The sequence below is a fragment of the Lepisma saccharinum genome, chromosome 7 (genome assembly GCF_977018435.1).
Source record: "Lepisma saccharinum chromosome 7, izLepSacc3.1, whole genome shotgun sequence".
In the NCBI taxonomy this organism is placed as follows: domain Eukaryota; kingdom Metazoa; phylum Arthropoda; class Insecta; order Zygentoma; family Lepismatidae; genus Lepisma; species Lepisma saccharinum.
Window position 1 is genome coordinate 94,358,952 of NC_139235.1, and position 27,298 is coordinate 94,386,249.

The window sequence follows — 27,298 nt, forward strand, 5'->3', positions numbered from 1 at the left end:
AAACACATTGCTGCTAACTTATTTACATATTACATTTTGTTGCTTATTCCGATTTTTTTTTCATGATAGCGTGTCAGAAGCTATCACTCACATGACTCTCATTGTTTTTTTGTTCGAAAAGCTCAAATATTCGTCAGCTTTTATGACCTTGCACATCTTGTTTATTCGATAACTGAGGTCATACCGCGATTACGTGCTTTCAACAAACGTGTCGTTTTTTCAGTTGACATTTTGCTGCTGGTGAATTGCAGTTGATATCGAAGTACAGCGGCTTGCAACGTTGCTGTGTAATGTAAGTATGATTTACCAACTGGATTTTTGTAACTTCGTGAAATATTACAAGATTGGATCATGACAAGGTGGATACGTAGAAGGCGGGGTATTGTCGCGCAGATATCATTATTTCCTGAAGAATATTATTACAATTTTTACAGTATTTTGCATTTAGTTTGATGCGGTGGCTCAGTCGGTAACACGTCTGACTACCATGCTAAAGGTCCCGGGTTCGATCCCCGGCCGGTTCAAATCCGGGAACTTTTCTAACGATGGAAGCGGCTCCGGCGCCCACCCAGCGTCGAATAACATGGGTACCCGGGGGAAACCCTGGGGGGTAAAGGCGGTCAGGGGCGTGATGCTGATCACATCACCCCCACTCACGACCGGATCAAGAAAGTGTGGAGCGTTACCCCCACACCCCCTATACGCCTTCATGGCGTGGTGCTAAGCACAGGGGAACACTTTACCTTTTTTATTAGTATAATAATTATAGGTTCTTTATTATGCGATCGAGATTCAACCTGGGGGTGCTCTGCCACCTGACACTCGTAATATTACATATTTAATAAAATTCCTCTCTACTTCTGTCACCAAATACAAAAATTATTGGACACAGCCGTCTAACGGTAGGTCAGTGGGTGGCTACTCACCGGGAATTCCGGGAATTATGCGCGAATTCTACTTGATTTTTTCTCCGTAGACGTGAAAAATTACAACTTTATCTAATCCAAATCCTATTCACATTTTATGCAAATAAAAATTATTTTCGTAAAATTTTCTTGCTCCCTTCGCTATCAATTCCTGCTTTTCTTAGTCTTATCAAGTTTATAACCATAGCTAGGAGGCGGCGGGAGTCGGCCCTGGGCGCCGAACTATTTTAATGAAAAATGTTGTAAAATTGATTGATTGATTTGTGGTTTTAAGTCCACTTTATGCACAGAAAGGCTAATCGGGACTGGACCTACAGTTTGAAGTGGGATCCGAACTACTGTGCCGTGTGGAGAAAACATAATTGAAATAGTTTGTTCGAACACAAATGCTTTAGCACCAACTTCTACCCCCTTTTTGCATAATTTACGATGATAATAACGTCTTTGATACTACTACTACTAATAATAATAACAACAACAATGTTGGTCCCGGCGGGTTCGAATCCTGGCTTGGGCATGGATGTTTGTGACTGTCCAGTCATCAATTTCATCATATCACTCATCCCCATCTTCGCAAATTAGCCAAACGTGGCACAAGAAGCGAAGTAAAATAAAACAAATCAATAATAATAATAATAATAATAATGCTATAATAATATTATTATTAACACTATTATGATTATTATTAGTATTAGTACGTTTATCCTGGCACTTTCTCCCAACCCGCTCAGACAAAAATTCGAGGTTGTGCCTCTGATTGTAAATAGAAACTCAGCACCTTAAATTAAATATTTTAATTATATTACGTATACCGTTTAATTGAATTATAATTTTTGGATGTTGGAATCACATAGACCCTTTATATTATTAAGATATTTGTGTGTGGATGGTGAGAGGCGGTAATACGTAAGGTTCAAATATAGAAAACATCTGCTTGAATTTTTGGAAAGTTCTCCTTGAAAACCGGGAATTATAATTGACTTTTATCATGGTCCTAGAGTAGCCACCCTCAAGGGCTTGACCCTCCGATGTGTTGTGTTTGTAATGTTGTTTTAAGTGTTCGGCATATTCTTATTGAATGTGCCGACTTTGCTATCCTCACACAGACTGTTAATCTTCCCAGCTGTTTGTCATCCCTGTTGGGCGATGAAAACAGTGTTTTAACAAATGTTTTTAGACTTTTGAGAAGAGCTGGTCTCTTCCACCGTCTGTGAGGAAGCTTTTTATACATTCTGACTTTTAAATGTGTTGTGCTTGTTTTGTGCAGGTCTTTTTACAACCTTGCACTTTTATTTTTTCCCAAGGGGCTTTTTACATCACTTATTTTAACTTTTTTCGTCAGAATTTTAGATAAGGGGATATTTCCCTGTATACATAGAAGATGCAAAATAGCTGACGCACCCAAAACGTTTAATTCAATCAATCAATACAAAAATCCATGTCTTGCCCAGGATTTGAACCCCTGATCGCATCGGCTCTACTAGATAGACATTTAAATTACCTAAAATAAGAATAATATTTGAAGATCGCCATTCGTTTTTAGGGAGGACATGTTCATATTAATGTGCGAGAGCTTCCGTTTCTTCTAACTTTCCACATAGCAACCACAAGAGCACCGTGGTTGAAATGTGACCAAAAAACATTTGCTTTCTCTACTGGATCGACAACTGATAGAAAGTGACGTGTGGAGGTTACAATACTTACATGTAGACGAGAGTGACTTTTATCTTTGTGGTAACCGATATTTGTGAAGTAAACACTAAGGGAATCATTTTACAGCAAGTAGTGGCGTAGCAACATATCGCGAGGCCCTGGGCGAGATTAGAATGCGAGGCCTCCAACGGTTTTTTAAAACTTGAAATCTCAATGTGAATCGATGCAAAATCTTCAGCGCTATGTCAGCAAATTTTCACATTTCAATAAATAATAATAAAAATTACTGAAGAAAATTATATATAATAATTTCATTTACCCTAAACATGTCTTTCCCTGTTTTCTGGGAAATATAAGTGTATCAATATACTTATCTACCTATAAAAATAGCATTGTGGTCCTTTCTTTACAATTTTCGATGTAAAAGAACAAAATATTTACTAGGCCATATTGGGTGAATATATATCCACACATGTGTGTATACACCAAGTGTATATAATTTATAGTCGTATTTGTCAGACAAACCAGGTAATGGTAAAAATCAAGTAACCAATTGCAGTGCAAGGTTGTTTTTTTGGCATGTGTGGTAGTTGTAAGAATTTCAACCAATTTCAATAAACCCCTTACAAAGGCAATATTATCCTGACTGTACTGTACGTGTTATTATTATGACCAGGGTATGAATTAATGGAGCGTTGGGGTGTTAGGGATCTCCCAATATACCCATAAGTGATCTTGGCATGGGCGTCCGGAAAGGGGGGGGGCGTGGCCCCCCTTGGAAAATGAAAGTTAACCAAAAATTTCACACATATAATTTCATTTTAGGCACAATAATATGTGTTAATTATTGCATGAACACCATAAATTCAAATTAAAGCAATGTTTTTTATGGAACAACACTATTTTTGGTGACAATTTGCCTTCGTTTGCCCCCCTGGAATAAAATACCTTCCTTGCCCCTCCCTGGAAAAAATCCTGCGGACGGCCATGGATTTTGGTAACACAAGAAAATGTTCATTCTTGCCAGGCATAATTTTGTCTTTCATAATATAATAGTTATATTTTAAACGAGCATAGCTATTCCAATCAGATTTTCAAATGCAAATTTGTTCATGGTACAGATATCTTTCCGAGCGGGCGTTTTTTTTAGTGTTTTTCACACGTCCATAACACCCCACTCCAAATTTCCCTAACACCCCGTTAAAATGTACTAAAATACCCAATTTATGAATTTTTATGCGTTATTTTGGCTCTCAATTTCGTTTGCACTCCCCTAAATGCGAGCTCCACCACCACCACCAGATAAATTATTCTGCATAAACCCCTACGTCAACCGTAAGACTTATCCTGCTGGGAAAGATATGTGTGTGAAGCAGTGGCAGCGATTTTGTTCCAAAACTGGGGGGAGGCAAGGACAAGCCCTTACCTTATGTAAAATATAACTAATAACACAACTGTAATGTCGGAGACTAACATTTTTTTACTTGGGTTAAATGCTGAGCCTGTATAGGGGCACTCAGCACAAACAAGGACAACCACACACACAGTCCTACGAAGATTATACTGCCCATAGGTTCAGACACCAGAGCCTCGTTAGTCTGCAAAATGCAGTCCAGGGTTTACTATGTGGAAGTGAGGTTGACATTTGGGTGTACTACATGGAAGGGCCACCCCTTACACCTCCCTACTTCATTGCTGTAACATCAGAGGTGGGGAAAGAATGAAAAAATCAAAATTCATGATATTTCTTCCAGATGATTCTTTAAATAGATTTGAATTTCCCACAGCGAATAGTCACTTGTTTTCTTCATCTGTGGATTGGAGGTGGTGGAAGGATATCGTCAATTATGCAAGACTAAATGGCAATCACTTCTCCCCTCCCCCCTTAGGATGCGATTACCCTACAAGGATGCATAGTTACGGCACCAGGAAAGAAAAGAGCGGGATTGTATTCTTGGAGGATATATTTAATTATTCACTAAATACTCTACACAACGTATACTTGGAATAAAATAGTATTTATGTATTTTATTTAGTTATCTTGTTTGCTTGGGGGTGGACTGGTCGAGCGTGGGGGCGTCCACTTCCCTACCTCACCTCTGGCGCCGTCACTGAGGCCATTCTTCAGGGCTCAAGGTTGGATGAAATATTTTAAGTGGGTGCTGCTTCGATTGTCATGGCTACAAAGTCTCTTTTCTCTTTCTTTCTATCTTTCTACCTCTCTCTTGTCCTTCACTTCCTCTGTGTCCTCTTTTATCTCTTTTTCTTGTTGTTTCTTGTCCCTCCTTTTATTTTCTTTCTGTTTTGTTCTTGCCCTGTTTCTGTATCATTTTCTTACTTTCTTCTTCTTACTTCCTCTCTTTGTCTTAATTTCCTTCCTCTTTTTCCTACCTACTTCTCTCTCTCCCTCTCTCTCTCTTTCTTTTTCTATCTCATTTCCCTCTGCTCATTTATTACTTTTCTCTTCTTCGCTATAGCTTTCATATCTCTTTTGTTATATCTCTCTCGCAGCCCAAGAGAGAGTCTTTAATCCGCTACTGGTTCATTGCAGTGTCGCAGACGTTGTCAGAGGACAGCCGCTAGTCAATGAAATCCTTACCAAATCGGACACGAAAAGTGACATTAAAATTAAAAAGATTGAATCAACAATTCGATACATTTATTGAAAAGAAACAGTTCGACCTGTGTTTATCAGAGTTCTCAGTTTTCACTCTATACTTCAAACAATGAAAGAACTGTCAAGTTCAATGCGCTAACACAAGATATCGATACTTTGCACTTTGACAGCCTCAACACAGTGAAAAGTGCAAAGTTCTCTTGGAACTGGACTTGTACAGTGGGATCCATGAGTATTATCATCCAAATTGTCCATGACTGTTTTCATAATTTTTTTTCTTCCATCCTATATGTATTTAAGCGATGGATTTGTATATATGCTGGTGCAGAAGTTGTCAACAGCTTGTTTTGAGTTTTCCTTTAATTCTTGAAGCTCTTATTGGGTCAAATAAAGTGCACGAACATGTTGATGGACAATTTGCTCGGTAATACCCATGGATCCCACTGTACTAGTTCCTGATAATCGAGAGGACATCCTCTATGTTATCCCTCACATGTTGACAGATGGGTCGTAGAGGTTTCATTGAGGTAGGTGGCGTTGTGCAACGTCAACCAGAAATTCTTGTACCGCTTGCGATAACAACTTGCTTTGTTTGCTTTACAAACTAAACAATTTCACGCTTCCATCTATTTAAAGACATAGGAAGCGATCATGAGAAAGTAGCTGACCTTACTCGTGGGCAAGTTGATCAAAGGGAGTAAACATTTCTACCTCGTAACAGGAACAAGAAAATACCAACCACCCAAACTGTAAGAACTGGCAGCATTGGAAAGTGTAGCTTATGTTTAATCAGCAAACGAGGAGAAAAAGTGTTGATAAATGAACGCGCAAATCATGTGATCGATATCTTTGATAACCTTATTTTGCATTAGCAATCGACAGGAAGTTCAAGATATGTGCCAACTGTGAGGTAACAGATTTTGTGAGTATGTATGAGCTGATCTAAATGCGTAACATTAATTTTACGTATATTTAGTTACAAAATGTTACTATGACGTACAAACAATTACAAATAATGTGAAACACTGATAAAAACGTCCCAAACAATGTGTTTTTAAAAATGTGAGTATTAGTTACACCAGTTTTTGTCAGCCTTTTAGAGCTTGTACAATGTGATCCACTATTATTGCTCGGCAAATTGTCCATGACTATTTTCACTAATCTTTATCTTGCATCCTGTGTGTTTTTAAAGGATCGATTTTTATGTGTACTGGTGCAGAAGTTGTCAACAGCTTGTTTTGAGTTTTCTGTTAATTCTAGAAGCTCTTATTGGGTCAAATAAAGTGCACGAACATGGTGATGGACAATTTGCATGGGAATATCCATGGATCGCACTGTACAATTACGAAAACTTTTGGATTTTAACGAGCCCCTAGACTGTTTGTTTGATCGATTGTTTTGTTTTAATTCGCTTTTCTTCTTAACTAATCGCGAAATTAAAGATTAATGGTGATAAGATGAAGTCGATAAAACGACAATTAGCTACAAACGGACATGGACAGGACACAAGTTCCACAAAGGATTATACTGGATGTGACCAGAACCTCGGTAGTCTGCAAAATGCTGGCCATAGTGTGCTAATACCTTGGTGTCAATGCTGTCGTTACAACTCAGAACTGTCCGTGACTGTAGAGCTATATGTGCAGAGAAGATAGGGGCGTGCGAGAAAGAGTGAGAAAATTGAAGTCAAGAAAAAATGAGAAATAAATGCTCTTTTGACACAAATATTTAATTGTGTATAGTATTTATACGGATATAAAACGTAAGTGTTCCCCAGAAAATATTCTACCCCCATTATTATCTGGCGTTGTCACTGCCCATGTACTTTTCATGGCTACAGTTACACGCACAAGAATATTTTTTAAAGCTCCAATGTAAAATTAGAAGTTAAATTAATATTTATATAATTTTTTGCACCCCAAATGACTGAGTCGCGGTCGTTAATGCCTGAGGTCCCGGGTTCGAATCCCGGTACGGACATGGATGTTTGTGTTTGTCTAAATGAGAATATAGAGAATATTATGAGTGTGTGAAATATTGACAAAAAGGTGAAAACGGCGGATACTACCGCTTAGGATTAATCCTTTATATAAAAAAGTTGTTATGGCGTCTGACTACCATGCGAGAGACCCGGGTTCGATCCCGGCGGGGGCGAACCGGGATTTTTTCCACCTATTCAAGCGGCTCCGGTGCCCACCCAGCGTCGTCTAAAATGGGTACCTGGAGGAAATCTGGGGGGTAAAGGCAGCGAGGGGCATGGTGCTGATCACATCACCCCCACCTTCGGCCGTGATCAAGAGAGTGTGGATCCCTAATTTCACACCCTCTATACGCCTTCATGGCGTGGTGCAAAGCACAGGGGAGCACTTTATTTTTTCCAAAATAATGCCATTCCTATGTATTAGTTGTGCTTTTTGTCCATGAATATATAGGTCCTAGCTGTACAGATCATAATTTAAGATCCCACAACTTCCATATAGCAGCTACGTGGAGTTGTATGGCTTTATCACAAGCACTGTATTCCTACGCGATTTAAATCAGGTGATTTTTTTTAAATCACTGATTTAAATCACTCTAAATAAATAATTTATAGAATAATGTACAGTGGGATCCATGAGTATTACCGTGCAAATTGTCCATGACTATTTTTATTACTTTTTCCTTACGTCCTGTGTGTTTTTGAGCGATGGTTTTTTATGTATGCTGGTGAAGAAGTTGTCAACAGCTTATTTTGGGTTTTCTTTTAATTCTTGAAGAACTTATTATGTCACATAAAGTGCACGAACATGGTGATGGACAATTTGCACGGTAATACTCATGGATCCCACTGTACATAAGGATTTTGTAGATATCATAAACACTTTTGGTGAAAGTACATTAATCTCGTAATCATTTAATGGTGATTATTAGGTTCTAAGATAGGAAAATAAAGGAAATATAATATATGTACTGATGGTGTGAAGCTCATACGAAAGAAGGATTTCTCTTTATTTAAAATTCAATAATTTTATGGGCAAGAATAGCAAAATTTTTGTGTAGAAAAATATACAAAATTCTAATCATGTTAAACCATAAATAGTGTCAATATCTGATATTTTTCGAACTATCATTGAAAAATCCAACATTTATGCAAATTCTTTTACTGTTACCTCAGCACGCCTTTGGAACAAGTTGGCATCTGAAATTCATGTCTCTTCCTCAATTGTGACTTTCAAAAAATTGTTAAAGTTACACATATTATACCTAGGTATAATGAAAATTAAATGTTTGATTTCCCTAATAATGTGGCGTGTGCAGAAAATGATAGAAGGACGTAAGGCACAAAAACGATTTAACGTAATAGTTAAGATGAATTATCGTCAAAGTATACCGTTTTGAACTGTGTTTAAGTACGTGCAATGTTGGACTGTGCTTAAGTAAGTGTAGTGTTATGTATTTGCTTGTACGTGTGTATTGTGTAAGGGCAAAAATATGTATGTGGGAGTGTGAGTGTGTGTGCCCGTATCTATAGGTTAGATTACCATTCTTATATATATATATCTTTTCTTTGTATTTTTTACTTCTCTGTAATTTTTATATATTTTTTCCTTCTTTCTTTTTCAATATTTTAATTATTTCACATTCAATTTTTTTGTAAAGATGATCAAGTGGAAGAAAAGGCTCCACAGCCTTAACTTCGCCATGTTAAATAATAACGAAATAAATAAATAAATAAATAAAAATCTCCAAAATTCAGGTACCAAGGCTATAAAAATATCTAAGTTAATATTTTAAGTTACAATTATAGAGTACATCCAGAGTGTTTTATTTTCACTGGAAGAAAAGTTACTGAAATTATTATTAGTTTCATTAACAAACTCAACAACATTTCCATAGTACAGTGCTCAAAAAAAGTTTTACATATTCAGGGTTTGTGATCATTTTATTGTACGTATTAGATTCATGGAATCATATTTAAGAGTACAGGGGAGACATACAAACAGAAAGAAAACAGTGCAGCCATGCAGTTGAAACAAAATCATACCAGAATCATACCACAAGAACAAGATTGAAAATGTGGGATGCGCAACACAAAAGAAGGCAGTGCAATGCCGTGTACCTACGGATCGCAGGCATGCTTGGGATCAACAGTCAGTACCGTGTTTAGCCACCTCCAGCCCGAAGGCATGCTTTAACACGACGGGGCATGCTAAGGATAAGATCATTCAACTTCTCCTGAGGAAGACTGTCCCACTCTTGAATGGCAGCATCCCGCAATTGCACCTTGTTCACAGGAGGATTTTCGCGGCTGACAATTGTTGGCTTCAGGTGTTCCCATGCATGTTCCACATAGTTCATGTCTGGTGAATACGCCGGCCACACCATGTGTCGAATGCCATGCACATCAAGGAACTTTTGAACCATTCTGACTCGATGTGGTCGAGCGTTATCAACCACCAGCGTGAAGCCATCCCCCACAGTTGTGGAGAAACCTGCTACCACGGGTTCGAGAATAGCGTTTCTGTACATCAGACCGGTCAGGTGACCCTGGAGAGGAATTTGGGGCGTACGTCGACCAAACATGATTCCACCCCAAAACATGATGGAGCCCCCCTGCTGTTGGTGACGTTCCTGGATGAAGGGCTCGTTCAATCTCTCATCTGATCGTCTCCAAACCCTTATGCTTTTACTTAACGGGTGCAAACTGATGGTGACCTCGTCTGTAAAGAGCGTGTCCTCCCACTGTTCCTGACTCCATTCACTGTGCATTGTTGCCCACCTTACACGGTCTCTCTTATGGTGTGGATTAAGAGGAAACTTGGGTATGAGTCTTCTTCACGTCAATCCTTCCTCATGAAGTCGATTCCGCACTGTCTGATTGGAAACATTCGCTCCTGAGGCTATCCGCAAATCTTGGCACAAACTGGAAGCAGTTGCAATGGGTCTACGACGTGCCGAAATCACCACGTACCGATCTTCCCTGCGTGTTGTTTTGCGTGGCCGCCCTGTCCTTGGTCGATTAGCAACTGATTGTGTCTCCCTGAACTTCTTCCACACTCGAGAGACATCACTTTGGCTCACTCCAACACGGGCATCGACGTCTACTTGGCCATATCCCTCTTGCAGCAACGTTACAATTCGCATCCGGTCCGTAGCAGAAACGGTTGCTCGAGGCATGTTGCCCTTCGTTTTCCACCCACTCTCTGTGCAGTTTCCAACTCACAAGTGCGGATAAGACACGGACAATGCCTCCCATCGGGCTGCTTTCAAATTTACTCAGGGATCATGTGGCAACTACTGCCCTCTATCTGCTGAATATCAAACTCACTTGGGGCATTATGTCGGTTTCTGTCTCGGGCATTGCTCACATAATGAGCATTGTATACCTTTTGGGAATATCGCGACTCAAACCGCATGCAATCATTATATGCAAAACTTTTTTTGAGCACTGTAGTTACAGGATCAGAAACAGAAAAATGTATTACGTAGAAATTTTCGTCTAAAAATGAAGGCTCGATGAGGACTCGAACCCGGGTCTTTGGCATACCGTGCCATTGCTCTAACCACTTTATATATATATATATATTCACACGACTTTCACTCATATCAATTGGACTATATTCTCGATTTTTCTCAGGACAGACAAACAAAAATACCCATGCCTTACCCGGGACTCGAACCCGGAACCCCCTGGCGTTGTAAACCACTGACCTACCGAGCCGACCTGGTCTCCCCTGATTTTTCGCTATCGCTATGGCACGGTATGCCAGAGACCCGGGTTCGAGTCCTGGTCGAGCCTGCATTTTTCGCTGAAAATTTCTACGTAGTACATCTCCTGTGTGTGCCTAATCTACAATAAATAAATAAAAATGTATGTTTACATATATTTTTTATTTGCTTTAATGAAACTGTTCATATATTTTACAGAGCCATTTGCTAGATAAGGCCTTTCTATAAAAAACATATATCTATGTGTATGGTGCCAAAAACCATGCAAGCAATTGGTATTAACCATAGAACTATTTTCGGATTTGCTGGAAGAACACGGGGGCACGTGTCCCTCCCATTTGTAGTGCCTATAGGCTATGTCCTCCTAGTCATACAAGTGATTCTAATCAATAACTTTCTTTGTTTCAGATTAAAAGTTTCATGAGTCACTAAATTGACACATCATCACGGAATAATGACGGAAATAGAAGCTTCGGAAGTCGTGCTTGTTACTGGTAAATTGGATTGGATTTTGTTAATTTTTTTAGGTTTATAAGTTGAGTGCTGAAATTGGATTACGCATGCAAGTAGGCGCAAAATGTGACGAGAATAGGCACGTGAGAAGGTACTAAAACAGGCAGTGAACATAATGCCTTTTTTGACCTCCCCGATGGCGCAATGGTAACGTCGTCGCCACAATCAAGGGGTCCCGGGTTCGATACCCGATGGAGGCACATAGTAGTTCGGACCCAACTTTAAACTGTAGGTCTAGTCCCAATTACCAAAAGTGTGTAGTACTGTGCAGAAAGTGGACTTAAAACACCAACTCAAAACATAACGCCTTGACGAGGCACCGGACGACTCCGGTTCGAGCCCCGTCCCGGATATGGTTGCTCTTTTGTGAGTTTCATCGAAGCATCCTCATCGTTTCGATTAGCAACACAAGAGCAACTCCACGAGCCTAAACTACAAATGTTATAAACGGCACATTTAGAACTTTCTGTAAGACATAAGGTAGCTTTGTCAGAAAGCAAGGAGTCCCCCCCCCCTCCATATCTCAACTCGAATCTTAATTATGTGTCTTTAAGCAGTTTTCTTTGTTTATACGTTGTACTTTATTTTGTAACTTTCTTATGACCTTATTGAGGGCCCCCGATGGTGCAGTGGTAGCGTCATCATTGCCTTGTAATCAAGGGGTCCCTGGTTCGATACTCGGTGGAGGCACATAGTGGTTCGGATCCCACTTTAAACTGTATGTCCAGTCCCGATTAGCCTTACTGTACATAAAGTGGACTGAAAATACTAACATAATCAATCAATCAATCAATTATGACCTTACTGACTCGTCCATTCACTAGAAAGTACATGGACACATGCCAACAGTGAATATTGGCACTGGGGTATGCTGAAGAAAAACTATGAAGGCAGGAAGTCATTTGATATTATTTGACAGATAACAGCTGTCTAAATATTAATTTTATTATTGATTATCTTACGGCATTTCTTTTGAGGTCCTACGTATCAGTAAGCGAAACTTATTTTCAAAAGTTAATAGTTTTTATTGTCTTATTCCTAAAATAACTCTGTGACTTGTTCATCTTTTTACTCAAAAAATGTCCTCTAAAAATTTACTCCAAAAAATCGCACGACATTTTTATGTAATTTGGATCGAAATATATGTAACTTCACAGGCAAAGTTTTCAATGCTTGGGAAGAATTAGAATAAGAAAGTATAACTAAATTTGGCAACCCTGTTTCAGATTTTCTTTGACCTATATTGTGACAGGATTTTCATGGAGGATGTCCAGTGTACAGAATATAACCTAAAAGCAGATTCTGTAGATTTGTTTAATGTTATCAAGTGTTAAATATCTCTTACAATTCCTTCCACTGCATTTACAGTGCACTGTAACGCAAAGATTGACAAAGTTATACAAAAACAAACTTCACGGTTGAATTTTAAAGAATACTTGACATGGAATCTAGCCGTCCCTCTATCATGTTTTTCATTTGGAACTTTCAAGTTGAATTGAAAATGATGAAGAAGCATGGCAGCATGACATAATTTATGTAATACGAAATAATTATTTTCATTTTTATATGTCTTAGGTGATATTTTGGTGGTTTCTGACTTTGAATGATCAAACTATTTTCGACATGTGATGCTCGTTTGTAAGACCATACTGAGTTTCATACTTTATCCACCAGGTGGCAGCGGATTCCTGGGACAGCACATAGTGAAAATGCTTCAAGAAAGAGATCCTAGGACAAAGGAGATTCGAGTGTTAGATTTGCTGCCTTATGCTAAGAAATTAGGTAAGTAATAGTTATGTTTGTCTGAATATTAATGACAATGCTTCTTTATTATAAGGGACATTCTTAATTAAAATTATCCATTGTCCCTCTTTTTCTTTAATACTATACATTCCATCAGGAGTCGCGATGGTCTAGGTCGTTTGGCTGCAGGATCTAATAGATCTAAGAACACTTGAAAAATCTCTGGCGCTAAGTCTGGACTGTATGGAGGATGATCGAATTGTTTTCTGCCAATAAATTATTTTTATATATGCATTCTTAAAGTATTTACATGGGAATTAAATGTGAGTTCCACAAAAAATATTCCCACCCCCTTTCTACCTCCCCATTCATTTTTTATGCATCCGTCGCTCTACTTTCATTATTTTGTAAAAATATATCAAATACACTTTTTCATTTTACAGACTACGAGGACAGAAAACCCATGAAATCCTACGTTGGCGATATTAGGAAAAAAGAGGCGATACGAGAAGCTTTCAAAGGGGTTGATTGCGTCATCCATTCGGCCGCGATGATGGACTACAGGTTTCCAGCTGATCACGACGCTCTGAACGAAGTTAATGTAATAGGTAAGATTTAACAGAAGTCTTATATATTTAAATATTTTTACATAAATATTTTTATAAGCAGAATTTACGAACTCAAATGATTCATCTTCTCCCGATTTTGATGTGACCAGTGTTGCCAACTTATCAACACTTATGTCAATTACACTGTAATTTTGCCTTCTGGATTTTTTTTTTTCTTTTTTGCTTTCGAGGGTGAGGAGTAACATACGTGGCTGGATACATATATAAACAAGAAATATATTTACATGTAAATACAATCTTTTAAGATGAGATAAATATACATTTTTATGATTAATAATAACAATAGTAACTACAACAAAAAACATTTAGATATTCGAAATCACACAATGATTCTCATTCATTTCTTCACAAATATATTTCCCCATTATTACACTGTTGGCTTCTGCTGAATTTTTTAATTAATTTTCACGAATTATTATTGCATTTTCCAACAAGTATAGTCAGTCATTTTTCTGTGATATTTTTGTTGAGCCAATATACAAATTAAATAAACATTTGTTGGATTTTTTAATATATATATATATATATATATATATATATATATATATATTACAGAAATGATTTCGACAACTCTGACTTTTTTCTATTTTATATGAATTTGATGAAATAAGAAGTACTATGTAGATGTTACTGTCTTAATGTACATTATTCTTTCTGAATAAAACAAAAGACGTCTGTTCACATTTAGAATTTTGTTCTCGTTTATGATTGGAAGGATATGATCGAATTTTTTAATGTTATATACGTAGCGTAATCACGAATTTTGGACTTTTTGAATTTTGACTTTGTTTCGAACAGACAAGTTTGTACCATGTACTACTAGAAGGGACAGAATCAGTGTTTGTACAAGTCATTTTAATAACTGTTTTGAGGTAATTATTCGTTATATTTATAGAAGGATTTGAGTGTTGCTTAGGCTTTCTTCGACATGAAGATTCCAGTTTAGATGTTCATCTAATATAACGCCTAAACTTTAAATACTTTTTGAATGTGAAATTTTGGATGCGTTTATTTCGACACATAGATTAGGTTTATCATCACGCACGGCAGTTACCACTTTGTCAAGCAGATTGACGTCCTCGATGATACGCGCAGATACCAGTACTTGTCCTTGAAGATAATATTTGAGGATTGGAATACGTCAGAATATGGTCAGAAGACAGCGCAATCCCCACTATCACAAGTTGCCATTGAGAGTCGGTAGATAAACTTCTGACTTCTCAAAGCCTGGCCAGTCAGAGTAAGTGATTAGTTCTCCTCACACGTGAGGTCACGTAAACGACACCTTCTATCTTGACCTTCCAGAAAGTTAAAACAAAAATCTTAAAAATGATACACACATATACAGGGCGTACCAGAAGCGATAGCGCAAACTGAAACGGTGAAAAGTACACGACAGTAGAAGCAAAAAAGATTCATTAAACATGGTGTCTGTTTGCTAGATAGTTGAGAATGTATGATTACGATACGATCTCTGACTGACTCGATTGTTTGTACACCAAACGGCGAAAGAAACAGTAGGCGAATTGTTCACCACCATTTTCATTCGGTCTGTATTACACAATGTGATGACAATGAATTGAAATAATGACGTCAATAGGCAGAGAACAACGCCTGCTTCGAACCAACATAGTTTCATTCCTTAAAACAACACAGGGTGTAGAATTAAAAAGTAATGAAAATAGTGGTGGACAATTTGCCTACCATTATCTTTGCCGTTGACTGTACACAGGGTGAGAAATCTTGGGGGGATGGGGGGATTTCCCCCACCAACAATCTTGGCCTCAAAAATCCCCCCACCGAAAATTTCCAGGGAACAGAGTTTTTGATACAACAAACAAAAGATAAGCAATTACTTTTAATTTCAAATCTACTGAATTAAGAATAATATCGAAACATGCACAAATTAGTGTAGTTGTCAGTGTTCAATGCCATTTCTCTCTCAAGACATCATTAACAAATCTACATCAATAAAAGTAAAAGAAGAATGCAAAACAATAATAACTATGAAATCTAATTGATTTATATTAACATCAAGCAAAAACTAAAAAAAACCTTACACATAATAAAACCACTTCAACGAATTCATAAGTTATTAACATCTCAGGTAGTATAGAAAGTAGTTTGCTATATATATATATATATATATATATATATATATGTGTGTGTGTGTGTGTGTGTGTGTGTGTGTGTGTGTGTGTGTGTGTGTGTGTGTGTGTGTGTGTGTGTGTGTGTGAAAGTATCAAATTCATTTCTTTTTGTGTAATTAATAATAATATATTTTGAATTTAATAATTTATTTTTACTTTTAATAACATTATAAATATGTATATCGTATAATTTATATGTATGTTTGTGGGGGGAGCTTGTAGATTAAGATCTTTCTCCCCCCCCACCAGTCTTAAATGATTCCGCACTGTACACATCGTAAGCTTGTCACTTTACGTGTGCTATATACAGTCTTCCTACAATTTGTATTGTGCTTTTAAGGTTTTTATTTCACTTGCAATAAAAATGCTATAATATTATTTTTACGGCTTGCTTTCAGGAACACAGAATGTGGTGGAGCTTTGCCGTGAAGAAAACGTTCCCGTGTTGGTGCAGACCAGCTCCTCTCAGGTCGCCTTTCGGCAGTTCGTGAAGCACTTCAACATGTCCATCTGCCTGTACGAAACCGAGCATAAGTTCCCTCGAGCGGATAACCCCGGGGACCTCATCGTGGGTGGTCCCGTGCCTTCAAAGTGCCGGGCGGAGCAGATAGTCCTGGCCGCCGACAAGACTAAACTCGCCAACGGTAAGTTGGGCTTCTGTTCTATGGGCGCTATTCACCGGATGTTTAAATTTCTGTGCTTCCTTGGCACTGGCAGGGACTGCACTTCCGGTTTTGAAAAGAATAACATTGAATTTAAAGGTGTAAAGGCAGTGTCTTCGGAGAAGGCGACAATATTTGTGTGGCTTTTGGTTTCAACATGAGATACGGAACAAACAATTGTTCTCAGGTATCTATGCATCGTTTTCAGACAGACCCGATACGGAAAAATCAGTGGATTTAGGCAGGAAAGCGAAAAGATTTAACGCAAACACGAGTTAGTAAGCTCTGCAGTCGGCACTTCATCAAATCAAATTAAAATATTTTACGTGTTTCGAAAATTATAATTGTCTAACGCACATGTGTTGACTACATTTAAAAGTTGGAACTAAGCCAAGCGTCAGGTTAACCTTGCAGCAGGTTTTATGTATCAATCCGCGCGAGAACTGAGCTCAGAATCTTCCGTGCCAGTCTTTCCTCAACCGCCGAGCTGCTTACATCGGAGACACTGAGAAAATCTACAGTATTGCCAACCGCACAACACATCAAAACCCGCATGCATGTCAAGTGGATTGTATTTTTGCTTCTCTTTGTCTCCTGAAACATAACATTTTAAAAGTACTTTCTGCGCATATATTATTTAATAAATGTGTCATTAATATAAGAGCGAAACAACTTCTAAACATGAGAGCATGTGTGTATATTTCGAGCACGCAAAAATAAAAATAAACAAAGATAAAAGTAAACAACGATAGGCCCCTCTTGAATTTAATGACAAATTATTGTTTTTGGTTTAGAAAGAAATAGATTTATGAAAAACTTGGTTGCTTCGTTCGCAATACATCCGTTACTGTAAGACACACGCACTTCAAGTTGTACCACCAAAAAAGCATGATTTGTTATTGGTGATATATACAATCAGGTGCATTGTCTGTCGCTATTACTCTGGTTTCAATTTATGAATCACTTCACTAAACCAGGATTCAAATCTTGGTCTGTCTATTTGTTGCTGATAATCACCCTTCCCTTTCTTTGCGCTGAAAAGTAAATATGCGCCTTCAACAAAGCTTTCATTGCCGCCAGTGGGTGAAACAATAAGCCTCCCCCTTCCCCTCATCGTCGGTTTCTTCAGCCCTGGCGGTGGTTTTGCATGGTGGTATCCTTCCATGGTTTATTCCCCCTTCCCCCACTCACCGAGTTGAAGGACGTCTCGTCCAAATAATAAACATGTTTCTTCTCACTGCGATATATTTTAATACCGCGGAGATTCTTTTGTCGTCAAACAACAAACAATCGTTTCCTCTTGCTAAACTCAAACCGCAAATCATTCAACACCCGTGATACAATTCGTGTGCACATTGACGGCAAATCACCTCACGCCCTGTTTTACTTTGATCTTGTTGCCGCAAGGAGGATTATGCATTTAAAACAACTTGCTTGACTTTGAAGAACATTTCCTTTCGGATGAAGCCCAAAATAACATTCGGGTAAAACCGCGCGCTGAATAGGAGATTCAGCCATTCTCGCCGCTCTACAATAAACATAGGGTTAAAATAGTGGGATGTGCAACACTGGTATCAGCGATTTCACGCGCTCTGCAACGCATTCAGTCTCGCTCGACTCGCTCTAAAGTTTGAATGTCTCTTCAACGCAATACAGATTCGAGTTGGCGAATCTGCGGTTCTAAGTTCGTCTGCACAGTGATTGCAACCAATTAAGTCCATACCTGCTAATCAATGTATTATTTTGTCTGTATATTACAAATTAAATAACTGTTTTCTTGCAAGTATGCAGTTGTGTCGGAATAGAACCCGTCTCAGTGGAACTATATTCTTGCGCGCACGTTTGGATCTACATATGCTAAAACCTGCTGCAAGGTTGACCTGACGCTTAGCTTAGTTATAATTATACATTGTAACACATTTGCCTTTTGGTTGTTGATAAGCGCTCTCTCCATGGGGGTCAGTAGGTCAGTCGACCCCCTCATCCCGCCTCTGGAAATTGGCATCCTTCATTTCAAGTTGCAAAAAAGCAGGAAGTTTGTTATTTTTATTGTTAGTAACAGAAATAAAGTTCACTTGGCTAGTATTCGAACAGAGTAATTAATGCATTAGATCGAAAAAATGAGTGAAAAATACAAGTACCAGGTTATTTTTTCATATTCTACCATTTAATTCAAAGAATAAATGGTTCCACAGTTTTCAGAATTCGAAAAATTATCATTTTAGATGAAGTCACACAATATAAACTTTGTCAGTATTTTTTCTAACTTCTAAAGTCCTTTCTTGAACGACATTTGCAAAAGATAGTAACAAAATACAATAACTGTGCATTTCAGTTTAGTAACTATGAAATGTAAAAGTATTAATGGAAAATAGTCGTGCTGGATGGATAATCATTCGGCTTGTGGATCGAATAGCATAATAATAATAAACAACAACAATAATAACATTTTAATAAAATTTATTTAATTAGGTATATATTATTAGTGTCCTAACATTAATTTTAACCGTAGTAATTATTATTATTTCCTTTACTGTTGTAATCGAAGTATTTCAATGTTTATAATTGATGTAAGCTTCATTTCAACCTGGAGAAGTCTTTTCAAAAACGAAACTGTTGGTTGAAGATCAACATTGCCTTGGAAAATATAAGTATTGTCCCTTATATCTGCATCCAAAAGATCCGGGAAATTGCCAATCTTTTCTAGGTACCTTTGTTTCTCTACATCACTCAAAAATTTCAAATGATCCATTTTGTTTCCGATCTTTTATAAGAAAATAAGCTCGGTGACGATCTGTATTCCACTTGTTTACATTGGAAAATTCGCCAAACCGGAAGTTCTTTCCCCGCCATCAATAATCGAATTGTCTGATCGATCATTTTTTGTTTACTCAGGAATAACCCCCATTCGACTGAAAGCAACTGGGGCCCAGTGTTGCCACAATCTGAGGGCGGAATTTCCCTTTTTGGACCATTCTTTCCTTTCACCTAAACAAATATAATAATAATAATAATAATAATAATAATTATTAGTAGTAGTATTATTATTAGCAGTGGTAGTAGTAGCAGCAGCAGCAGCAGCAGTAGTAGTAGTAGTAGTAAAATTTCCGTTGGTCCATGTTACACAATTATTTCACATAGATTCATCGCTTTCTGGTCAGATGTCCCAGGTTTAAATCATGGTCAGGAATCCATTAAATCGTTAATTATAATCGTTACAATTATCCGAAGATACAGAATAGCGACGTACAATAATCTTAACAGAAATATAAATAGATAAAGGCTTATATTCAAGGAAGCAGAAATAAGAAGGATCAGAAAATAATAAAAAAACCTAAATAATAATTTTTCATTGTATTTATGCTAATGTAACCTAACCTAACAGGTCTAACCTAACCTCGTAGGCATTCCTCGTCTGACGTCAGAACACAAGGTTGCAGAAGTGAAGTGAAACAAGGCAGACCCGGAAGTAAAAGTCATTCGAATTGCACTTCGACTGCAGCGCCACATACGATCAATAGACAAAACTGAGGACACGTTGTTTTCCCCCTCGTTTTAAACCGTTCCTTTTCACCATAGAAATCACATAGTCTTTTCAAATGTATTTGCACACATTAGAAGAACTTCAACCAACAACTTGCTGGCCTATAACCAAGGGCGCCCGCAGGGAGCGGCCAGGGGGCAGTTGCCCATCTGAGATTTCTGGAAAAAGTTAATGTAATTCGAATAGTGAAATTGTAGTGATATTTTATAACAAAAAGTATTGTTTTCTGTGACTTACAGACCGTAAGCTACAGCAACTATTATTATTATTATTATTACCTATTTTTGTTTTGATTAGGGTTACATCTAAGCTACAGTCTATTTTACATTGATTATAATCAATAGATAATTATCCAAATATATAAAAAAAAACAGCTTTTTGTTCTACATGAATTAATATATTGAGTTTACCGTTATGCAAATTGTACAACAATAAATTAACAAAATATGGAAATTACAAATGTATGTAATTTAAGAAAACAGTAGTAGCATTAGTAGTAGTAGTAGTAGTAGTAATAATAACCACCACAACAAAAACAATATAAATAATAATAATAGCAATAATAATAATAATAATAAATTTCTATGCCTCCCTGAGAAAAACTCCTGCGGGCGATTTTGCCTATAACGTATATTTAATATGTGTTGCTGGCTTTCTACTTCCGCGAATTCAAACAAATGAAAAGCGAGTGCAGAAATCGCGTGATCAAGTCTCGAAACGTGTAGCACGCTGTGGTATCGATTGCTCGTGTACTTGGCGCTTCCGAACTGCACTATGTGACGTCACTTCCGTCAAGACTATACCTCAAGTGCAGCGCCTTGAATAACTTAAGCCCCTATCACACGGAACTGGATATCTAGTTGGAATGCTCTAGTTGACGCTGGACTGGCTATCCATTTGCTAGTTTTCGCCTCACACGGTACTTGTTGCACCGTACTTGTCGATAGTCTTTCGTTCCCATAATGGCGGCCGCGCGAGATGTAAACAACGTATCACTTCTCACTTTTACGATACGATAACTATCCAACCGAGAGGAATATCGCATCGCATTAAATGGTTTTAGGTAGAGAAGAACGGCGCTGATAAAATACATACTTTACAACGTTTACTATACACGTATGGAAGAATATTTTAGCTTTTTCAATTGTAAACATGCCTTTCGTGCTGTATGCACTCGGAAGCCACAGACAAAAAAAGGCTACTTTACAAACTCACAGAATATCTTCACATGGCCAAACTTTGCTCTGATTGGCTGTTCCACAGAATCTAGTCGAAGAAGTTAGTAGCAATTAGAACATGTCCTATTCCTCAAAACCAGTCAAGCAGTCAGCCAGGCGGCCATGATTTCTACCTAGAAAGTCAGTTCATCGCCAACTAGGGAATTCTAACTAGAAATCCAGTTCCGTGTGATAGGGGCTGTAGTGTGAAAAACGACCCAAGAAATTGGTTCCCGAGACGGATGACAAACATAGATGGCAGTGCGATCAGCACGAATGCTAATTTTCTTATGAAAGTTATGCGGCTTAGTTAGTTTTTGGAATATATTGTGTAGATTTGTTTGTCTTGAAAAGCGTACGTGAATTGATGGAAACAGTTATATTTGTGGAGTGATTTGCAGTCACGAAATGGCATTAATTTGGAAAGAAAAGCAAAATAAAATTAATAAATAAATAGCATGCGTAACACAAGAAGAAACATCGCAAAGTGATTCCGGACGTCAGGTCTTGGATTGTGTACTAGAGTTTTATTTTTCTATGAGAGATATTTCATACCGAGGCGACAAACCACAAGTGTCGCTTGGAAGCGAGCAGTCCGTAATCAATGTAGCCTTTCGAACCGTAGGGACACAAGCTCTGTCTTCACAGTTTCCTCAAGGAGATTTTAGATCAAAGCGACACGCGACAAACGATACGGGGATTTCACACCAAAGCGACACGAATCCTTTTGTCCAAGGCAACTTTCATACCGAAGCGACACGCGACACATGTTACTTGGAAACGAGCCAATCAAGAGCAACATTTCGTATCGTAGTGGCATGACTGGCAGAACACGCCAGCGTTCGGTTAGTGAAATCCTCAAGCGATAAGTGTCACGTGCCGCTTGTCGCTTTGGTGAGCAATATCCCTAAAGCAAGACACTCATTGCATCGCGCATGCGCGAACAACAAACCACGGCAACACGTTGCAAGCTGTTGAGGAAAAGGGCCCAGTATAAGCGACAAAGCGACACGCAAGCGACAAAGCGACACATGTGGCTTATCGTGTCGCCTGGATCTGTTGTTGTAACATGCGGTTTATCGTGTCGCCTAGATCTGCTGTTCGCACAATTAGCAGCAAACGCTTGCTAATAGACTGAAGGCACCATGTGGCTTGTCACTTAGTTGGGAACTCCCCCTGTGGCGCGTCGCTTCGGTCTGAGCACCCATCCTTTAAGGAGCTTTCAGATCGAAGTAGCAAGTAGCACGCGAATACGACATATGAACGTGTCGTTTGCTGTTTGGACCCTCATGCGCAATGAATGCTAATTTACAGTCTTGGAAGTGTCTGTGTCACTAGTCACATCAGTGTGAATATCCCGTGTCGCTTGTCCCATTGATCTGAAAGTTTCCATACACTCATGTCGATGGTACTAAGAACGTTTTGTGAGTTTCCTCTTGTTTTATGCAATCATCATCATCATCATTGCCGTGAATAGTTTAAAGCTGAAGAAAAGAGACCAAAAATACAAATGCTTCAGTGTGTATATCCTTAAAACAAATGATTATAATGATAATAATAATAATGAACCTAATTCATACACAGAAATGTAGTTACCAAGAGCATTCGACGCGTATTTTTTCTCCCGTATTATTAACGAAAGTATGACGATAACAGGACGTGGTCGACTGTATATAATGTTCGTTAATATCTTCGCCACCACTGTACCAAATATCATAGCAATTAACACATTCATAGAAATGCTTCATGTAAAAGAATCAGACGTTGCAGCGAAAACTCCATTTACTTCCATTATAAGCGAACGAATGCCATGCAGCTGTGCCGACACCAGCGCCTCTAGCGGTATCATATTCGAGTGGAACCAGCCAGAGAGCCCAGAACAGTGCCGTTTTCCACACTACGTTATTCAAGGCGCTGTAACTGAAGTCTGCTCTTTGTACCTTTCGGTCACAGCCCGAGTTACAAATATGAAGTCCGGGCAGGGTGCGAAATCCTATGGGAAACGGAGGGGATTTCCCCCCACAAACAATCTTGACCTCAAAAATCCGCTCTACAAAATATTTCCCTGAGGGAGAGTTTTTGTGACAGTAACAAAAGAAGAGTAATTAGTTTTGACTTCAAATGTATAGTAAATTACAAACTATTTTATTTATTAGTATACAAATTAGTAATTTAAATTTATTGACATCTTCAACCTGTTAGTAAAGGAATTATTTTGCTAGGTTATAAACATCTGACGTATATAGCGTAAAAATAACTACATTACATTATAAATATGAAATGATGAGAGTTCTCCTGATCCAGTTGACATTTGCACATCGGTGAATTAGCTAATTTAGTTAAGAAAACTGTTAATTAATATTATATGAACTGAGTCAGTCTCAGGTGGTATATGAAATGCATGAAATCATGGTGTCTTAATGTATAAATTGATTCCATGTTTGTATGATTAAGAAATATAGTGTTGGAATTGAATTAATGTCTGAAGTATTTAATTTTATTATAGGAGATATTAATAATCGTACCTTTTGTATCAGGGAGAATTACATTTTAATTTAATATTCTTTTTTCTCGAAAGGTCAGGAGCTAATAAGATTAATTTCAAGGTAAAAGTGTCATGTTTTTCTGTTGAAATCGTTATTTGTAATAAAATGTTATTCGTCTTATATATAGTTGTTAAGGAATTATATTTAATGTAGCTTTATATTTTAGTATTTCTTATATTGATTTATATTAATAATATCAGTATTTAGTTATGACTTGGGGGATGTGCTTCTAGTTAGTATTTTGATATAGTGTATTTGTTAGCTTAGAGATTGCTATTTATTGTATTTTTGTTATAATTTATTTGGGCCAAGAATTGTCTGGTGTCTTTATTGTTATGGTTGCTTATCAACATAGAAAAGCGCCAGTAGCTTGAAGTCGAAGGTAACTTATATGCACAGAAGCTATTCGCTACATTCTACAGGGTGAGTCAAAGGTTGGGTTACATAGGGATTTATAGTATATTTCAGTGATGTGCGTCTACGCGTAAACAACGATAGTCTACATTCTACACGTAGACTATTTTATACACGTAGATGACGTAATCTATGTAGGCGAAAGGTGATAATTTAGCAAAGGTCGCCGTGCAATTAAAAGAAAATTATACTGCGTATCAGTTACTGATGTGTGGGAGAACTTTTTATACCCTTTCTTCCAAATTCGAACAATTTCTCTCCTAGGAAGAAACCTAATATAGGAATTGTGCTAGTATTTTATGGGAAAAAGGACGCTCTTGCCTCACGACTGCCATCTGTTGTTGTTTTTTGCATACTATTTATCTTCTTCCATAGTTGATAATAGAAGAGAAGAGAAATTTTATTGTAAATAGGATTCTTTTCATTTCGTTAGGAACCAATATAGTTGAAAATGTCACTTTCCTTTCATGAAACTCTTGAAAATGCTCTTTAGATTGTCTACGTAGTTTATGTAAACTATAACCCAATGTAATCTACGCGTAGAATACGTGTAGACTACGCATATAGACGTAAACTTATAGTCTACGGCACATCAGTGGTATATTTTCAACGTGTGCACCTTGAACATCAATGCATTTGTGGACGCTACGGTTCCAGTTCTCCAGAACCTTTTCAGAACGTCTGACATAATCATGTCTGCACATTACACAATGCGTTCCTTCATATGCTGGATGTTCTGTATCTTAACTGAGGAGACGAGCGCCTTTAAATGACCCCAAGGGGAAAAAATGCAGATGACAGGTCTGGAGACCGCGGTGGCAACTCAACGGGACCGATCCATGCACCAGAAAACTGGACATTCAACTTCTTATGTAACCTGACTTTTGATTCACCCTGTATTTTATATTTGATATATTTGTAACTTTCTTGGAGTGATGGAATAACGTCAGTGCTGACTGCAAGTGTAAACGTACTCTCTTCCTTCCAGGCTGTGGGGAGCTCAGAACGATCGCCTTAGAACCAACGTTACTATACGGAGAAGAAGATAAAAGTTTCTTCCCGACTCTCCTTCAAGTGGGCCAACTGTGTGGGGGCAGGTTATTAAATTTTATGGGATCAAGAGGAAAACAACAAATTACATATGCAGGTACGGTAGTCGCTACACTTAATAAAGCTATGTTTAATTGCGTCATACACCATGGGCGTCGGGACAGGGGGTCGAACTGTGCATCGCCCCCTGCTAGAAATTGGCATCTTTCATTTCAAGTTACAAAAAACTGAAAGCTTGCTTTTTTATTGTTCATAACAGGAATAAAGTTCCGTTATTATTGGAACACTGCGTTGGATCGAATAAAGAAATTAGTGTAAAATGTAATACAATTGATTGATTTGGTGTTTTAAGTCAACTTTATGCACAGTAAGGCTAATCGGGACTGGACCTACAGTCTAAAGTGGGATCCGAACCACTATGTACCTCCACCGGGTATCGAACCCGGGATCCCTTGATTACAAGGCGAGGTCGCTACCACTGAGGCCAAAATATAATACAAGAACAGGTTATGTTTTTAAGTTCAGAAATGATTATTTATTCCTATAAGATTAATTATTTTTACAACCTCAAAGAGGCCTTCATTTATTGAAATAAACGGTGAATTTAGAATCATCCTATATACAGCGTGTTCCAGTTATTGTGTGTGAAGTAAGCACTCAGTGCTACACAAGTATCGTAGAAAATCACACAAGACTCGCTTCTGTTCACTATGGTAGTTATACGGTTAAAGAGTTCATAATTCTCAAATTTGATCACAGGTAACGCAGCATGGGCGCACATCTGCGCTAAGAACGCCCTGAGGGAGAAACCTGACACCATATCCGGTCTTCCAGTCCTCATAAACGACGACACCTTGGCAACTCACCTTCTTGACTTCACGAAACCGTTTGCGGATGCCCACGGATGCACAGTGAGCAAGTGGCCCATCTGGGTTCCCCTGGTGTTCATCATTATGTGGATCTTGCAATTGGTTTTTCAAATCGTTAGCCCTATGTTCAAAGTCTACCTCCCCATGGCACCATGCGACTTCCTGAGTTACTCAGGCAGCATCCTGGTGTACAATAGAACGAGAGCTTGCATCTATTTGGACTATGAACCTATTGTGACGGAAGAAGAGGCGGTGAAGAGGTCAATAAAGTACTATCAAACAATGAAGATCGCAAAGTGGAAGAAGATGAGGTGAAGATGATGTGAAGAACTTTCAAGTACCTCCTTTTTTACTGATAGGTTTATAGGCAGATGGATGAAGCTCTTGGTTTAACTGCATCGAAGCCTTGTAGGCAACATGATCCTACATTAACATGAATAATATATGTGAGGGTTGATATTTAAGATGTTCCAACACTAACATTCTGTATTGAATAATCTAAAGTTGAAATAAAGGATTTTAAAATTTGATAATTTGTAAAAAAAAAAATGGCAGTGTGTGATTTGATTGGTTTGGTTAATTTTACTTCACTTTTCTTCCACGTTTGGTTGATCGCAACGATGATGATGCAGTGGCGTGCCCAAGGGGGTGTTGGTGGGGGTTATAACCCCTTGGCCCAGTATTCCTAAAAAAAAGAATGTCAAATGTAGGGAAAGATGGTAAAATGAGGATGACTACCAAAAATAGTGAACGTAACCCCCCTTTCGAAAATCCTGGGCACGCCACTGTGAGGATGGGTGATGATATTGACGAAGGAACATTCACGAAGAATAGGGGGAATTTGAGCAGGTTGAAGCATTATCGCGCACACCGCCAAGAGGAGAATCGCGTTTCGGAGACCGACAGTTGGCAGCACTTCGTTGAAGCCTCTACCAGTGCCCTACTAAATGTCGTGAGCCTAGCGACAGTCTTTGTCGTGTCAGCGTCATTTTAATGTAAGTCTGTGAAAAGTTTTTGTCAAAATATAGTCTCATAGTTATTTAGGAATATTTGTAT

The 27,298-nt window shown here is 38.2% G+C and overlaps 2 protein-coding genes across 3 annotated transcripts; one reads left to right on the forward strand and one right to left on the reverse strand.

Moving 5' to 3' along the window:
• Positions 1-192: 192 nt before the first annotated feature.
• Positions 193-26,770, forward strand: LOC145990351 (3 beta-hydroxysteroid dehydrogenase/Delta 5-->4-isomerase type 2-like). 2 transcript variants are annotated; one of them, XM_083126046.1, is made up of 7 exons: positions 193-292; positions 11,314-11,399; positions 13,093-13,200; positions 13,605-13,769; positions 16,339-16,584; positions 25,312-25,470; positions 26,133-26,770. In XM_083126046.1, the coding sequence occupies exons 2-7, from the start codon at positions 11,360-11,362 to the stop codon at positions 26,555-26,557; spliced, it is 1,143 nt and encodes a 380-aa protein (XP_082982172.1). In that variant the 5' UTR covers positions 193-292; positions 11,314-11,359; the 3' UTR covers positions 26,558-26,770. The 2 variants fall into 2 exon arrangements, with proteins under 2 accessions (XP_082982172.1, XP_082982173.1); XM_083126047.1 differs by lacking the exon at positions 193-292 and adding an exon at positions 5,993-6,118.
• On the reverse strand, positions 10,012-10,353 carry LOC145990560 (uncharacterized). Its single transcript, XM_083126253.1, has one exon. It carries the CDS (start codon positions 10,351-10,353, stop codon positions 10,012-10,014), a length of 342 nt encoding a protein of 113 aa, XP_082982379.1.
• Positions 26,771-27,298: the final 528 nt, after the last annotated feature.